The sequence below is a fragment of the Nannospalax galili genome, unplaced genomic scaffold (genome assembly GCF_000622305.1).
Source record: "Nannospalax galili isolate Female #2095 unplaced genomic scaffold, S.galili_v1.0 scaffold32, whole genome shotgun sequence".
NCBI classification, from domain to species: Eukaryota; Metazoa; Chordata; class Mammalia; order Rodentia; family Spalacidae; genus Nannospalax; species Nannospalax galili.
In genome coordinates this window covers 4,935,278-4,952,839 of record NW_008335297.1, presented here as the reverse complement: position 1 = coordinate 4,952,839, position 17,562 = coordinate 4,935,278, and the positions used below count along the sequence as shown (strand labels likewise).

The 17,562-nt window shown below is 47.6% G+C and overlaps 1 protein-coding gene across 1 annotated transcript in view; it reads left to right on the top strand.

The window, feature by feature from the left end:
• Ciita (class II major histocompatibility complex transactivator) overlaps positions 1-17,562 on the top strand; it is a 56,414-nt gene that overhangs the window by 18,247 nt on the left and 20,605 nt on the right. Inside the window, exons 2-9 of the mRNA XM_008829930.2 lie at positions 8,103-8,249; positions 8,434-8,529; positions 11,326-11,388; positions 11,543-11,623; positions 12,291-12,335; positions 14,044-14,178; positions 15,512-15,676; positions 17,092-17,160. Coding sequence (XP_008828152.1) covers positions 8,103-8,249; positions 8,434-8,529; positions 11,326-11,388; positions 11,543-11,623; positions 12,291-12,335; positions 14,044-14,178; positions 15,512-15,676; positions 17,092-17,160 — 801 coding nt within the window. The remainder of the gene's footprint in view (positions 1-8,102; positions 8,250-8,433; positions 8,530-11,325; positions 11,389-11,542; positions 11,624-12,290; positions 12,336-14,043; positions 14,179-15,511; positions 15,677-17,091; positions 17,161-17,562) is intronic.

Genomic DNA, 17,562 nt, shown 5'->3' with positions numbered 1-17,562 from the left:
GACAGCCAGTGAGCTCAAGGGATCCTCTGGTTTCTGCTTCCCAGAACTACAGGAGCTCCATTCCTGCTTTCTCTCTCTCACTCTCCCTGTTTCTCTCTCTCTCTCTCTCTCTCTCTCTCTCTCTCTCTCTCTTCTCTCTATCTGTGTGTGTGTTCATGATTGTTTGTGAGTGCACATGTGCATGTGGGTGCATGGGCGCCTGTGTGTGAGTGCATATGGAGGCCAAAAGTTGACATTGAGTGTCCTCCTCTATATGTAGCTCTTATTTTTTTTAACAGTCTCTCACTGAACCTGCAGATCACTGATTGGCTCTATTGACTGGCCAGTGAGCTCTGGGAATCTTCCTGTAGCCCCTGGAAAGTCATAGGATTACAGACATACACAATCATGCTCGGCATTTTATATGGGCGCTAGGGATCCAAACTCAGGTTCTCGTGCTAGTGTAGCAAGCATTTTACTGACTGAGCCATCTCTCAGTACCACCCTACACCCCACCCCTGGCTTTTTTGTTTGTTTGTTTAACGTGGGCTCTGGGGATCCAAACTCAGTTCCTTCCTCAAGCTTGTCTGACAAGCACTTTATCAACTGAGCCATCTCCCCAGCCTCAGTTTTCTTTAGTTTGTTTAAAAATTTTAATACAGTTTTAGGTTTACAGAAGATATAAATTATCCCACCCATGACATACTGCATGTGTACCCCCCCCACTGCACTCCTTTGTAGCTTCCCCCATTACCCCCCACCCCACCAGTGTCTTTGTACCTGCCTGGGTGCCTACCCAAAGTCCAAAATCAAAGTTTGGTCTCAGTCTTGGTAGGGGTACATTGTATGGGTTTGGACAAGTGTGTAGTGAAGCATATGAATCCTGGCAGTGCTCCTCCCCTCCCTGGCTCCTCCCAAGCCTCTGGCAACTATTGCCCTTTTTTCCTGTCTGCCACCTTTTGCCATTCTCAGAGCAACATGAAGTCGGACTTTTGGAGGAGGTTCCTTGCACTCAGTGGATTGTGGGGGTTTGCTTTTGACTTCTTTTGTCTTGTGGACCTAGGGGTGGAACTCAGGGCCTGAGCACATTGAGCAAGAACTCTACCACTGAATTATATAAACCCCTAGCTCTCAACTTTCTGTTATGTAGCCCAGACTGGTCTTGAACTTGCAAACTTCCTACCTCAGCTTATAACTAGTATTGTAAGCTTCTACCATCAAGCGTGAATCTGTTTTTTGTTTGTTTCACTTTGTTTTTTTGAGACAAGGTCTCATTATGTAACCGAGGTTGCCCCCAAGCTTGTGATCCTCCTGCCTCAGCTTTCTGAGCAGCTGCGATTAGACCTTCACCACCACACTCAGGTACAGCTATGTTTTCAGACAGTGCTCTGTGAAGCCCCTTTTTGAGGAAAGACATTCTGGGCCCCTCAATGCCCTTTCAAACAACAGCTTTCTTCCCCGTAAAGGACCTGAGATCCTTATAAAATGTCACCTGAAAGCCGCTGCTCTCCTACAACCCTCCTGTTTAACAAATGACAGCTCTAGGAACCAGTGAGGGGAAGGGGCTTTCCCAGAATCACACAGCCTGCCAGAGCAGAGCAGGGTCAGATTGCAGGGTCCAAGACTCTTGTGTTGATCCTATCACTGGTCTGTTGGGAACTCAGCTGTTCCCAGGGTTGGTTCACCCTGCTTCCTCTGCCCCAACCCCGCTATAGAGAAGCCCTGTGGATTGATGGCAATCAATCTTCTGTTTCCAGCATTCCTACTCTGAGGTCATTGCATCCCACCACAGGCCAATTGGTCTAAGCCCAAAAGGGCTAGGGAGCTGAGATGGTTGAGAGTACACAGACGGGGAGGCCAGATTTGGCAGCAGGATGGGGACACCTAGGGAGATTGCGTCTGAGTTTCCCAAACAGCTGCCCTTAATACCTTTCCTTATAAGCTGGCAAGGGAGCTGCGAGGCGTGCCTGGCTCCCCCACAGGCTGCAGCCTTCCTGCTCCCTGTATCATCCCTGTGGTTCTGGACAGTTGGGGTCCTCAGGCTAGTCCTCTCCCAGCCCCTCTGTCAAAGAAGACTCTCCCAAGCACCTTACTCCTACCTCCCCTTACCAGTCACCCTCCGTCCTAAACCATCATCTGCAGAGAGAAATCAGATGGTCTCAAAGGCAAAGGGTTGCAAACCAGGAGCTGAATGGGCCATAGTCTCAGCCAGGCAGAAGACAGTTGGGAATAGTGGGGCTGCTGGCAATAACTGACCATGTGCTCTGCCAAGATATATTGTAAAGGTCTCTCTCTCTCTCTTTCTCTTTCTTTCTCTCTCTCTCTCTGTCTCTCTCTCTCACACACACACAGAGAGAGAGAGAGAGAGAGAGAGAGAGAGAGAGAGAGAGGCTTGAGACACAAAACCACTGAGACTATGGACTGATTCAACCCCTGGCTTTGAGATCATGCTTCAAGCCAAGCTCCTGTGACACAGAACAGTCTACTGTTCACAGTAGCACCCTAGAGCCAAACAACAATAATAGTTCCAGACCTTTCCTGACATGAAACTTGTTACCCCCTGCCCACCCCCCACACACACATCTTCCAATCTTCTTGCCTTAAAAGGAAGTGCCCAGAACCTCAGTATTGCTTTTTGTTTTGTTTTTATTTTCAGTGCTGATGATGGAACCCCAAATCTCCCAAATTCTAGGCAAGTGCCCCAGCCCGGTGTCTCAGCATAGCTTACGTGCGTCAGTGCCCCTCCATCTCTTGAGATCCCCTCAAGCCCCTGAAGGAAGTGAAAGTCCTGAGTGAGCCCAAGAGTTTCTGTTGGTCTTCTCTGTCTTGTGTTCCTGGGATGCCCATGCTGGGTAGAAACAATGCAGTCTGAGAACCAGGACTTCCTCCTTGGCCCATAGCACTTGCCTCCCCCTGACCAAGTCCAAGTCTTCATCTCCTCCTTTGAACTTTGGGACAGAGGACCCCCCCACACTCCCGTGACAGCTTACAGGGTGGTGAGAGCACAGGCTAGTTTCTTTTTCATTTTAATTTTTTTCATCTATTTGTATTTTACGTGTGTGAGTGTCTTACCTGTATGTAAGTGCACCATGTGTGTCCAATGCCTGTGGAGGCCAGAAAGGGGCATCAGATCCCGAGGAACTAGAGTTAAAGACAGTTGTTAGCCATCATGTGGGTGCTAGGAACTGAACCCACATCCTCTGAAAGAGTAGTCAGTGTTCTTAACCACTGAGCCAATCTCTCCAGCCCCAGCCTGTTCCCTTTGTGTGTGTGTGTGTGTGTGTGTGTGTGTGTGTGTGTGTGTGTGTGATAGGGTCTCAAGGTTATCAGCATGTAGCCCTGGCTGACCTGGAAACTTTCTGTGTAGACTAGACTTGCCTTGAACTCACAGAGATCTACTTGCCTCTGCTCTTCTTTCTGAGTGCCAAGATTAAAGGTGTGTGCCACCATGCCCAGCTGACTTGTTCCTTTTAAAAAATTTATATTGGAGTGGGAGAGATGACTCAGAGGTTTAGAGAACTTCACTACCCTTCCAGAGGATCAAAGTCTGGTTCCCAAGACCCTAGTCAAGTGGCTTACAATTGCCTATAAGTCCAGCTCCAGGGGATCTAACACCCTCTTCTGGATTCTGTGGGCACTGCACTCACATGCACATACACATGTAAACATATACAAACATTTATATTATTATCTTCATATACTGAATTGTCCATTATATACTACCTTCTCCTCACCTTGGCTTTGAGATGAGGCCTACACCATATTGCCCAAGATGATCTTGAACTCTTGGCTCAAATGATGCCCCTGCCTCAACCTCGTGCATAGCTGGGACTGCAGGTGCACTCACTTCCAGCTTTCTGAGCATCTCCAGGTATAGGCTCTGGGCAGCTCCTGCTGGTGAACCACAGTGAACCAGTACTCTCCATAGAACTGCCTGTGCTTTGACTTATCCTGTCCTTTTCTTCACACTTCAGGAGCTTTTACATCTTGAATTCATTGAACACTTCAGCTCAGAGTACTATCAACCTACTCTGCACGTATTTTTCTCTCTTGTGTGTATGCATGTGTTTGTGTGTGTGTGTATGCATGAGTGCATTTGTGTATAAGCGCATATAGAGGGCAGAGGTCAATGTCTTCAATCACTCTCCACCTTGTTTAAAAGATGATCTTTATTATTTGTGGGGTGTGGCGGTTACGATGTGATATCACATAATAACAATACTTGACTAAAGACAGACTGACTCTTAGCATCCATTTTAGCCAAGAGGAGCTCAAACCATTCTGAGACCCTATTCCTTCAGATTACTCCCAGAACTGTGCTCACAAAGAGCTAGATTTTTCTTTTACTGAAATTGTATATCTAGCATGAAATGGGGAAGGAAAGATGGAACTGTCTTATCAAAGGATTATGTCCCTTTTGACCCCTACTGACTAGACTAGCACACACAATCACAAACATGTTATTCAGTCCCATCTATTGTTTGCAACACAAACAGGGTAATCTTTATTGCTTCCAACAAGCATCTGCTGTTTGCAACCATTGCCTGATTGATATGCAAAATATACATATATGTCCATTATTCAGGGCAAGGAAGAGTCGTGAGGGATTAAGGCTGCACGCCCAGGTCACAAGAGGAGACCAAGGCTCGCTGAGCTTGCCTACATTATAAAAAAGCAAGATAAGATTAACTTTTTTGTTGCAAGGTTAGGTAAAAGTCATTTGTCCAGAGATATCTATATTGTAAAGTGATTCCTATAAGAGGTTGGGGGGAGGGGGTACATCTGGAGGTGAGAGGACAGTTGGCAGGAGCCACTCTCTCTTTCCACCATGGGTTCTCACAATTGAATTCAGGTCATCAGGCTTGCATGGCAAGTGCACTTACCCTCTACACCATCTTGCCAATTCTCCACCTTATTTTTGTATACAGGGTCCTCGGTGAGCCCATAGGTGGTTGATTTAACTGCACTGGCTAGCCAGTAAGCTTCCAGGGATCTTCCAGTCTCCACCTCTCTGGGGTTTGGATTATAAGCATGTGCCACCACACCTGCCTTTTCTGTGGGTGCTGGGAAGCCAAACCCTCCTGCTTGTGTGAAGAGCTCTTTACTGGCTTACCCATCTCTCCAGTACCCCCCACCCACATTGTGACACAGTCTCATATAACCTAGGATGATCTTGAACAATAAGTACCCAAGGACAGCCTTGAACTCCTGATCCTCCTGCCACCTCTATGCCCTGCTCCTTCACATAGTATTTCGATCATTCCCTTCCTCTTCCCCTTTTGGGCACCCATGACAGTGCATTAAGGGGTCCTTTGCACGTGTGTGTTCTTGTATCATTTGTTCTGCCTTTTCCTTCCCATCTGTGACCCTCTGCATATCTGGAGTTGGAGCATGTCCCATGTCTTACCATTCACTCAATGCCATGTTACTAAAACTAATTATTTTTATTTTTTTTATTTTTTTATTTTTTAGTGCCCTTTTGGGCACCCATGACAGTGCATTAAGGGGTCCTTTGCACGTGTGTGTTCTTGTATCATTTGTTCTGCCTTTTCCTTCCCATCTGTGACCCTCTGCATATCTGGAGTTGGAGCATGTCCCGTGTCTTACCATTCACTCAATGCCATGTTACTAAAACTAATTATTTTTATTATTTTTATTTTTTTATTTTTTAGTGGTAATTTAACTTTTTTGGAATCTTATACATGAGTAATGTATTTACATCATTTCCATTTCTTCCTCTCCCTCTTCAGCTCCTCCCACAGTATCCCTATTCCCTCTCAATTTTCTATTTCTCCTGTAAATAAATATATATGAATATACATAACTTACTAAGTCTATAAAATGCTCGTATGTACGTGCATTTAAGAACTGACCACATGGAATTGGATAACCTATCAAGGAGATCATCATCCCTGGAGAAAACCTATTCTCCCTCTCTCAGGAGCCATTGATTGCCTGTAGTTCTTCATCTAGGTGTAGGACTTTGTGGAATTTCTCCTGTCCATGCTAGCATGTCATCTGGTGTGGTCATTATAAGGGTCTGGTTTAGACTACCATATTGTTGAGATTTTATGGGTTAATTATTTTCTTGTTGTGACAAAATACCTGGCTAAAGCAACTTAAGGAACAAAGAGTTTATTTTGGCTCATGGTTTGAGGGTAAAGTTCATAGTGGTGGGGAAGGCATGGTGGAGGAGTGTGAGGGGGGTAGTCACATTATCTCTGAAGCCAAGAAGCCTGGATACATGAAGGAGGGCAAGAAGCAGGGAGAGGGGAGGGGAGACAAGCCCAGTTTGTACACATATTCTTTCAAAGCCTGCCATGTAGCTCTATGTGTATTGTACCCCTGTAATCCCAGCACTTGGAAGGCAGAAGCAGGATGAGGATTGTTGCAACTTCAAGGCCAGCCTGGACTACATAGTGAGTCTGAGACCAGAGTGAACTATATAGTAGATTACAGACTAGTCTGACTATGTAATGAGATACTGCTTCCAAAAAAATAAATGAGACAAAAAAAAAACTAAACTCTGGGGCTAGAAAGATGGCTCAACAGTTAGGAGTACTGGCTTCTTTCAGAGGCTCTGAGTTCAGTTCCCAGCACCAACATGGCCACCAACAACTGTAACTTCAGATCCAATGCCCTCTTCTGGCCTCCACAGGTTTGCATGCATAGAGTGCACTTACATAAATGCAGGCAAAACACTCATACGCATAAGATAAAAATTAATTATTTTTTAAGAGCCTAAACCCTGCCACTGTACTCTGAAATGGAGCTGGAAATGTATCCGTAGCTGAAAGTATGATGGGGGTTAAGAATGGTTATGTGGGGGGCTGGAGAAATGTCTCAGCAGCTAAGATCACTAGCTGTTCTTGCAGAAGACCCAGGTTCAAATCCCAGCACCCACATGATGGCTAATAATCATCTGTAACTCCAATTCTGGGGAGTCCTATGCCCTCTTCTGTCCTCCTGTAGGCATTGCACAACATGGGTGCACTTACATACATGGCAGGCATAACACTTATACACATAAAATAAAAATAATAAAATATATTTTATAAAAAAAAGAACTCATAGTTGCAAAGTGTTGGGGACGTTTTCTCGGGTTGTGGAAAGTGGAAGGGTAGTTTTGCAGAAGACCTAAACATACTGCCTATTCACCAAAAAGATATTTCCCCTGCTGCCCCAGCATCTCCTCAGAAGAAATTGTCTTGCCACCCACACCTTCCCTCCCTAGTCAAGGGCACCTCCCAGGGTAGCAAAAGAAGATGTGGTCTGCTACTCATTTCCTTAAACCTGGTTCCTCATCTGAGAGACAAAAATACAAGTCACTGAGGTGTGAGTGACACTCAAGTGGTGATGCCTGTGAAACCGACCATCCAATGCTGGGATGGGTCTTCCCACCTCAATTTTCCTAATCTAGAAACTCTCCATAGGCATGCCCATAGGCTTGTCTCCTAGGTGAGTCTAGATCCTGACAGGTTGACAATCAAGATTAGCTAGCATATGGCTAGGGAGCTGAGTGGACTGAGGATAGCACTCCACACGTGTAGTGAGCTGGCTTGTGCCATTGCCCTGGGCTGGGGGCAGCTGCAGAGGATCCTTTTCCACACTGGGGTGACCAGAGTCATCTCTGCCTCCAGTCCCTTCTGGAACTGATAGAAAGGGAAAAGTCCCAGATGAGGGACTTTTGAAGCAGTTTCTAAGCCAGCAGAGATACAGCAAGCATGGCTCTGTGGACACTGGGAAGTCCCAAGCCAAGAAGAGATCTGGACATGAATGGAACAGGTATAGTGTGGTAAGAGAATTCAGTCTGGTGGAGTCCTCACTCTGATACCCCTCAAAACAATGAGCTTTCTTTAACAGGCTTCTGTGTGTCACATCACACAGACCACCCTTGGCTCTTCAAGGTTCCACAAGGGAGCATGCTTTCCCCACACAACTGGTACTTAGGCTAAGCAACTTGCCTAAGTCCTTACATCTGGTACTCAAACTCCTTCCCCAACTACAGGAGCCCCTATGTTCATGTCCTTCAGCTCCAACTACCAGCCCTCAACAGTGGTGGGTGTTCATTCTGTGCCTCTGCTCAACACCCCATGAGAGGTCTGAATTGTCTCTCCTCCCAGGCAGCGGCCTGTGTGCCACTATGGAGCTGGGGACTCTGGAGGGAAGCTACCTGGATCTCCTTAACAGTGATGTTGATCCCCTACACCTCTACCACTTTTATGACCAGATGGATCTGGCTCGGGAGGAAGAGATCGAGCTCAGCTCAGGTAGGCCCTGTTCCCCAGGCCTTTGCAGGCCAGGGAAAGATGAGCCGTCAGCACCACAGACAGCTCCCAGTCCAGCCCAAGCTCCCTCCTAACCCAGGACAGTCTGGAGTACTCCTCTCCCTCCTTCTCACCAGTCCTCCTCCCAGACTGTCCCCACCTCATCCCAGGGGTTCTCCCCTTCCAGAGCCTGACACAGACACCATCAACTGCGACCAGTTCAGCAAGCTGTTGGGGGACATAGAAGGAGATGAAGAGACCCGGGAGGCCTATGCCAACATTGGTAAGAAGGCGGTGGAGGCTGGAGGAAGAACAAGGAGAAGAGTTATCTGGAGTTATCTCACAGGGTCAGGTTCCTCAATTCAAAAATCACTGCTAGCGTGCGGGGGAGGGTACTGTCTGGGGAGAAGCAAGGGCTGGAAGAGAGGGAACTGCAAGCCTCCTTCCCTGATGATCTCCAGGCCAACAATGTCCCTCTACGGCACTTCCCTTCCTTTCTATCCATTTTTTTTCTTTTTTGTTTATTGTTTTGATTTTGAGACAGGGTCTTGTGTAACCTAAACTGACCTTGAACTCGCTCTATAACCAAGGATGACTTTGGTCTTCTGATCCTCTTGCCTCTACCTGCCAAGTGCTGGGATTATAGGTGTGCCCTATCACACCTGGTTTATTTGGTGTTAAGGACTACACTCAGGGCTTTGTGCAAGCACTCTGTCAACGGAACCACATCTCCCATCACTCTTTCTTTCTTTTTCTTTCTTTCTTTCTTCCTTCCTTCCTTTTTTCTTTCTTGTGTGTTTGTTTGTAGAGACAAGGTCTTGTGTATCCCATGCTGGCCTGGAACTCATTATGTATCCCAGGCTTGCCTCAAACTCATGGCAATCCTCCTGCCACACCCAGCCCTTCACTTCCATGTCTATATTGTTTTCCAGTTCCTGTTCTTGCCAGGAAAGCACAGACTACATACTCTTCACCAGCTCCCAAGCCAATGACGCTGGCATTTCTTACAACTGTCATTTACTGACACTGGTAGTATGTTAATTGCTGTACTGGCATGACTTCATTAAAGTCTTTGAACAACCAAGGAGGTCTGTGCTGTTAGAATGCTTACAGATGAGGAAATTGAGGTTGAGAGAGGTGAAGTAGACTCAGGAAGGCTGTGTCAGAGATGATAACCAACAGATCTGAAATCCTCTCCCAAGTCTTCCTCTTTTCAAAGTCCCTGCTTTTAACCACAAAAAGCAGTGTCTGTGGCTGAGCAGTTTGCTAAGGCTTAAGTTGAGAGACTGGTATGCAGCTTTAAAAAGAGATACAAGGCCGGTGAGATGGCTCAGTGGGTAAAGGAGCTTGCCACTGAGGCTAATGACCTGAGTTTAATCCCCAGGACCCCCATGGTGGAAGGAGAAAACCAATTCCTGCAGGTTGTCCTCTGATCTCCACACACATTCCATGGCATGCAAGCACATGTTCATACACACATGTACACACACATTAATAAGTATACTTTTTAAGTTTTAAAAATAAAAAGAGCTCCAGCTTTCAGAACTGGGCAGAACTCTATCAAGAGGAGTGTTGTTGACACAGCTTCCCACCAGGTCATTATGATCTCATGAAAGCCTTTGTTAATAAAAAAAATAAAAAAATAAAAAAATAAAAATTTTAAAAAAAGGTTTCCCTTTTCTGGAGGATGTAACCTCTACCAGGAAAGAAGGGCTTGGCTATCAAAGTGGTTTGGATTTCTGTCCCTGTTTGTCCTCTTGGTTGGGCACCTTTGTGCAGTGAACAACCTGCACAGTTAGTTGTTCTTGGACCTTTTCCCTGACAACCCAGGATCCACTCTAGAGGTCTTTTAGCACAGTACAGAGGCAGGGACAGAGGAGACCAATAATCATACGTGTCTCAGAAACTAGGGAACCTGGACTCTCTGGTTCCTTCCCTTCTTGATTTTAGGGGCAGGCAAGGTGTTTGTCCTCTGATCAGATGTGGTCCTTAGGACTTCAGGGGAAAGAGAATCTCAGAGGAAGTGGAAACTACCTGAGCAGCTGGTAGAGTAACTTCCTCAGGGCCTCCACAAGGTGGTTTCTCTAGTGCCTGGGAGGCAGAGGCTGAGCCCTTGTCTGCCACTCACAGCAGCCCAACATATCCTCTACCATAGGGAATACCATCCTGGCTGTCTTATGGAACAGCTGTGAAGATGAGGATGACAGAGGAAAGGGAATTTACACTCAGTCACTGTCTGTCAGATACCACACTCCAGCTTCCACTATCATCACCATAGCTGTTGTTTGCTCCTCAGCTCCCAGGCCTTCCATGGCTCCCTCTGGCCCATGAGGTCAATTCCTAACTTTCCCCAACATGAAACTTCAATGTCACTACCTGTCCCTCAGAGCTTCACAAGCACCGTCTGAAAATTCTGCCTCCCTATTCTCTTCCCTACACACCTGAAATCATCTTTCAAGGCCTGGCTCCAGCATCCTTTCCTCTAGGAAGCCCCCTCTGATTTCCCCACCTCACTCCACACACTTTCCTCTGAGCTTCTGCCTTACAGCTGTCTTCCCATTAGCTCCAAAGCACATGTTACTTGATTTAACTCACAATCATTTATGGAGTGCCTACTGTATACTGGTTACTGTGTTGAAGGCTTTAAATACAACACTTGTAACCATCCCTGTCCACCTCTGGGTAGTGCCCACCATTTATTCTCTTTATGTAGGAAACAGGGACCAGAGGTATAAGTAACTGGCCCAAGGTCACCCAACAAGTGGGGTTAGTGGAGAATAGAGATAGAATCTGAATTTGACTCCCATGCCAGCATTGTTGCTCTGAGCTACTTTGTGGTGGTAGATGTGTTTTCATGAAAACACACTTCACCCCTCCATTAGACAAAAACCATGAAAAGCAATGGCTATTCATTCATTCATTCATTCATTTGATCACTTTCTACTCGGCAACATTTATAGAGCCCCTACTGTATACCAGGCCTTGGAGAATTGCAACTCTTAGGCATTGTCCCAAAGTCTGACACACAGGGACTACTAGGAGATATTGTTGGCTGACTATGTGCTTCCTCATCTGGCAGCGGAACTGGATCAATACGTGTTCCAGGATGCCCAGCTGGAGGGCCTTAGCAAGGACCTGTTCAGTAAGTTGGGAAGGGGGTCTTGGCTCAGTCTCAATTCCTTCTCAACCTTGGGGACTTCCTGCTGACCACACCTTCCCAATGTAGGGACACTGGAGACTTCCCCAGGGGTGGGGATTCCATGATTGTGACGTGAGTCTCTGGTGTTTCTCTAAAGTAGAGCACATTGGACCAGAGGAAGGCTTCGGAGAGAGCATGGAGGTCCAAGCAGAAACAGGACAGAGAGCTCAGAAAAGATGTGCGTGAGCCCCTCCCTGACCCAGCCTGACCTTGACTAGGGCCTGTCCACTTTCGGCTCTACAATCTGCTATGGCTCCCAGTTGCTTCCCTTGTTAAGTCCAGTCTGCTTTCCCCACTGCCTCCCTCTCTACCATTGTCCACCCAGGGAGGAAGCAGACGTTCCCTGTCCCAGAGGGGGTCTGCCCCTGGGCACTTTGATTCCTGTTCTTCAAATGAGCTTTAAATCCTGGCTTTTCTTTATCTCTGGGTGTCTGAGGGAGACCTCTTTAAGCACATGGGTCTGAAATTCTGGATCTGCTGTTTATGAGCTGTGTGATGTTGGCTGAGTACTGAAACCCCTCTGAACCTCCTGCCCAGTCTCCTGTGTCCTCAGTCTGTCCTCACTTGGAAGCAGTGAGGCTCCAGGAGGCTGTGCAATTGGTACTCGTCTGGGCCCAGAGCACTTGCCTTGGTGGTTTCTGTAGCTCTAGCTGCCTGTTCTTTGGTTCTGTGTCTTTGCCTCTTCCCCACCTCCCTGCTCCAATGTTTGTAGCTGAGACTTGGGCTCAAACGGGGAGCTGGCCAGTGCCATGAGTAAGAGGGAAGGAGTGGCCTGCTGGGGCCCAAGAACTCCTGACTGTGGACACCCCATCCCAAGGTCACTGATCTCAGAGTTCTCTCTACAGGCTTCCCAGAAGAGTGGCCCACAGACCCGAAGCACAGGAAGCTAGGTGAGCTGAGCAGGTGGGCCAGAGAATCCCAGGTGGGGGGCCCTGGCCTCCTCAGGAACAGCACAAGCCAGGGTTGAACACTGAGACTCAGGACTGGAGGTAGCTCAGGGGTAGAGTGTTTACCTAGCATGGGCAAGGCTCTGCCCTGGGAACCCCCAGCACCAGGAAGGAAGTGAGAAAGGGGGGGGGCAAAGAAGGAAGGGATAGAAAGAGAGAGAAGGAAGAAAAGAAAGAAAGGAAGGAAGGAAGGGAGGGAGGGAGGGAGGGAGGGGGAAGGAAGAAAATAGAACATATAGAGAGTGATTTTCTCTTTCATCATGTGTATTTGTTTAAGGAAGGAAGGAAGGGAGGGAGGGAGGGAGGGAGGGGGGGAGGGGGAAGGAAAGGAAGAAAGAAAGAAGGAAAGAAAGAAAGAAAGAAAGAAAGAAAGAAAGAAAGAAAGAAAGAAAGAAAGAGAAAGAAAGAAAGATTAAAGAAGGAAAAGAGACAGCTCAGAGTGGTGATGTCACATGTTCAGGATCACACAGATGAGAGGGTGAGTGGGGCACAAACCAAGAGAGAGACCCCTCAGCCTGCACTGTAGTGACAGACTCAGCTTCTTCCACTGAACTCCCCCCATAGAAGCCCCCAGAGTGATGGAAAGGTGGTCTCAGTACTCAGGAAGTCACCAATATGATGAAGGAGGCAGATGTGCCCCATTTCATAGTTCTACACTTAACAGAGGAGAGTGAGCCCCTGCCTACCTTCACGGGGCACATGCTTTTCTTTGAGCAGAAGCTGAAGGCTGAGGAATCACTTATAGTCCCCCAAGGGCTCAATGACCTATTAGGGTGGGTTAGAGGGGCTAGAGCCATGGGTCTAGACACAGGCTCCTCCAGTCTGCCCCCAGCTCTCCTTGTCGATTTCCTGGGGACACCCCTGGGTCTGCCACAAGGAGAAGCTGGGCACTGTCTGTATGGATCAGCAGTTGACCAACCCCAATACCAGGGCCTGGGGGGATAGGTATTTCCTTTAGCTACCAGATGAGAGCTCCCCACTGCCCTGGAGGACCTGTTCCCTATCTCCCCACAACCATTCAGCCTCTAATGCTCCCTCTCCCACAGCTGAGCCCTCTGTGATACCCATACTAAGTGGAAGCTTCCTGATGGGCCCAGCAAGCCTCTCCACCCTGCCCTGCCCACCACCTGCTCTGTCCAACCAGGAGCCAGCGCCAAGCCACAAACACCTAGAGGAAGCTGCTCAGACACCTGGTATGTGGGGACCTGGAGAAGGCAGGCTTCCACCCTTCTGGGAGGTGACTGAGGAGTTGGCACCTAGCAGGGGACAGGACCTGTCCCCACCAGGGTCACCCCCTCTATCCCAACCAGCATCATCCTCAGTGTCCCTCATCACTCACACTCTGTTGGAGAGCGTGCCTAGTTTGGGAGGCATCCCTGGAGCCCAGGAGGAAACTCTGCCAACTGGGAGAATTCAGCTGCCAGCTCTGTTTCCTTGTTACCTTTCCACAGAGATCCTTGTCTCTGTCAGTCACACTGCTAGGTGCTGGAGACACAACCATGCACATGACAGGCTCAGCTTCTCCTCTTGGAGAAATGAGAGCCCTTTGTGGGGGGAGTCGGACATTTACCCCAGATTGCTAAACAGAAATATCAAAGGCAAGAGCTGAGATGGTCCCCTGGTCCCACATTACTGCCTCTGTCTCTTGCAGCAACCCCTTCCAGAACTTCACTGAGCTGCCTGGATTTCCCAATTGGACCCTTCCAGGTCCTCTCTGCTCTGCCCCAGGGACTCTGGCAAATCTCAGGGACTGGCACAGGGCTCTCCAGTGTACTAATCTACCATGGTGAGTGTATGAGACCTAGCATGGTGACTGACTGAATGCTTCTTCTTCCTTCCTAACTCCCTGAGATGGTTCTTCAACCCCAGGCATTTGGCAGTTGGCAGTTGTAGTGTAGCACCCATTCATGATCCTCCCACTCCAGAACACTTTTATCTTCATTTCCCAAAAAAAAAAAAGGGGGGGGGCAGAGGTCTCTGAGGTAATCTAGGCACGTGTCACCATTCCCATTTAGGTTTTCCTCCTTTAAATGTTTTATTTTTAAGCTCTGGCATCAATAATACACAATAAGCCAAAGAATGAGAGATGCTCAAGAGTTAGAATTGAGTGTCCCTTCCCTTTTAGTATGTTGATGCAGTTTGGTGCACATCCTAGCACAGCTTTCTCTAATTTGTCTTGTTTCCCCAATCAGTAAAATGGTGCCTGCTGATCCACCCTACTGAGAGGCTGTGGATAGGCCCAGGGAGGCATGTGTGGGCTCTCAGGGATGAGGTAGGGGATGTTTCTGCTCAAGTCCAGAGCCTCATTTTAGGGACACATGTCAGTTTCTGCATAAGGCAGTGATGATTCAGAAATGATGGCTGACCATACCATGGAAAGAATGCCACAACAGAACCCTCATGAGCACCCTGTCAGCTGCCTGTGTTCATTTCCTAGATAAGGAAATCCAGGCTCTGGGAGCTGGATGTAACTCAGAGCTCTTTCCTCAGCTTTGCCCTGAAATATCTTTGTTAGGATGTTTCCTCTTTTCCAAGACTCACCAACCTCTCATCTCAAAAGCAATGAGATGGTTTGCTCTAGAGCCAGCTATGAGTGACCAGGGTCAAGGAACACAGGTTGAGGAGGACCCAGATACCATTTTCCAACATGGTAACAATTTCATGAAGTTTTTATAGTAACAGAACAAAGAGAGATAGATCTAGGCATTTTTCAAATACCTTGGTGGGAATATCAGGTAGGCGGGTTACAGTAAAGTTAGGGAAGTCTCTGCCATAGGCCTCACACTGTCTGATAACATCCTTAGGCTTTGGGTTGGTGGAAGCTAGTGGTCTTTGAGTATATTCCAGAAAGTATGTCACCTGTTAGATCAAATATGGAAGTGAGCAATAAATGGCTATTTGGGAGGCTAAGGGTAGCTCAGGATTTTTTTTTTTTTTGCTCTGGACCTGCAACATTCCAGTTCTTCTTAGTCACAGAAGTTCAATCAATCAGTCAGCCTTTGACATAGGTATAGCCTCTTTTTCTGGAGGGAAAAAGGTTAGTTCATAGTCTATGGCTTGATTGAGGGGCACAGTGTAACCCCAATGGGTACTTATATCCCTCTCTACCTTCGGTGTAGGTGAGATACCCCAGGCCAACCAAGTACTCCCTTCAAGCAGCCCCACTGTCCCCAGCCTCCCCAAATCCCCAGACCGACCTGGCTCCACCAGTCCCTTCGCACCGTCCGCAACTGACCTACCCAGCCTACCTGAGCCAGCAATGACCTCCCGTGTAAAAGAGACAGGTGAGGACCTGGGCCCCACTAGAGGAATTGGCAACATGACTGACAGGCAGGTTATGCTCATGGGTGACTAGTCAGGAGGGAGGGTCTCCAGGAAACGGGGTGTTACTGAGGGCAGGGTAACAGCTGGAGCATGTATGCCCATCCAGGCAGAACCACCAGCCTCTTGCCAATCTTTATGGGTGTGGAAACAGACCCAGCATAGCCAGGCCTTGAGAAGCTGGAAGCCCAGGTTTTACCTAGGTACCTTGCTTTTACTATTGTTTTCCTTTATTTTTTATTTCATGTGTATGATTGTTTTTCTTACATGTATGTAAGTGCACCACATGTGTACAATGCTCACGAAGGCCAGAGAAGAGTGTCAGATCCCCTGGAACTAAAGTTATGGCTGTTAGCCAGCATACGGATGCTGGGAACAGAACTCGGGTACTCTACAGAAACAGCCAGTGCTCTTAACTGCTGAGCTATCTCTCTAGCCCCTGTTTTTCTTTGTTTTGCTTGTTTGTTTGTTTTAGGACAGGGTCTGGCTATATAGTCCTGGCTGGCCTGAAACTCAATATAAGCCTACTAGGTTGGTTTGAACTTACAGCCATCCTCCTGCCTCCTGAGTGCTGAGATCATAGGCATGCACCCTTATGTCTACCTTACTATGATCTTTAAAACACTGATTTAAAAAAAATTGAGGGGGGTGTTTTTGAGACAGGGTCTCCCTGTAGTCCCAGCTGGCCTGGAACTCACTATGTAAACCAGGGTGGTCTCAAACTCACAGAGATCCCGGTGCCTCTGCTTCCCAAGTGCTGGGATTAAAGGTGTGTACCACCATGACTGGCAGGGAAAAAAAAAAGAGCTGGAGAGAGGGCTCAACAAACAAACAAATAAATGTAAAAAATTGGGGCTGGAAAGATGGCTCAGCAGTTAAAAGTACTTGTTGCTCTTGCAGAGGACCAGGGTTTAGTTCCAAGCCCCCACATGGTAGCTAACAACCATCTACAACTCCAGTTCCAGGGGATCCAATGCCCTCTTCTGATCTTTGTGGGCATTGCATGCACAGGTGCATTTACATACATGCAGACAAAACACTCATACACATAAAACAAAAATAAATCAATTTTTTTTAAAAAAAATAATGTTTTTAAATACAGCTGTCGGGGGGCTGAAGGTAGGAGAGGGGATCTAAATACCATCAAAATATATTGTATGAAAATTGCAAAAATTCAATAAAATAAAGTACTGCCGAGTACCCCCCACAAAAAAATTCAGTTAGCCAAAATAAAGGCACACATACAACCTCAAGCCACTTCCTTAGAACCTGGACTTGGAGGCTCAGGTGTGGCTCTGTCCTCAGGATGCCCCCAATACTGAGAGGAGCCCCTGGAAGATCCCCAGATTCTAACTTGATGTTTATTTCCCATCTCCAGAGGACACAACATCCCCTGCCCCAAGCCAGGCAGGTGCTGAGTCCCCCCTCAAGCTTCCAAAATGGCCAGGTGAGTGACAATAGGGCCCCTCTGTCCTGGAGACCTGACACAGAAACCCAATTAGCTTCACCTCTGCTCCTGCAGTGCTGACTCGGTACCTCGTCTGTTGACTCTCTGTCAGCACTCTGCTACACAAGCAGTATGCACACAGGGTCTAAGTCCCCACCCTGAGCCACCTGGCATGGGAGCTGACCTTGCATTTGTGAGGCAGAGGATTAAAAAGGGGGAGACAGAGTGATGGAGTGCATGGATGGAAGAAGTCAATGTGGAGCAGTGGAAGGAAGGTACCAGGAGGAACAAGAGACGAGCTAGATTGCTGGGTACTCCCTTCCACATGTGTCACTAAGTCTCTCAATAAAGCCCCCCCAGCCCTAGTACTGCCCCCATTTCGCAGATGACTAACCTGAAGCA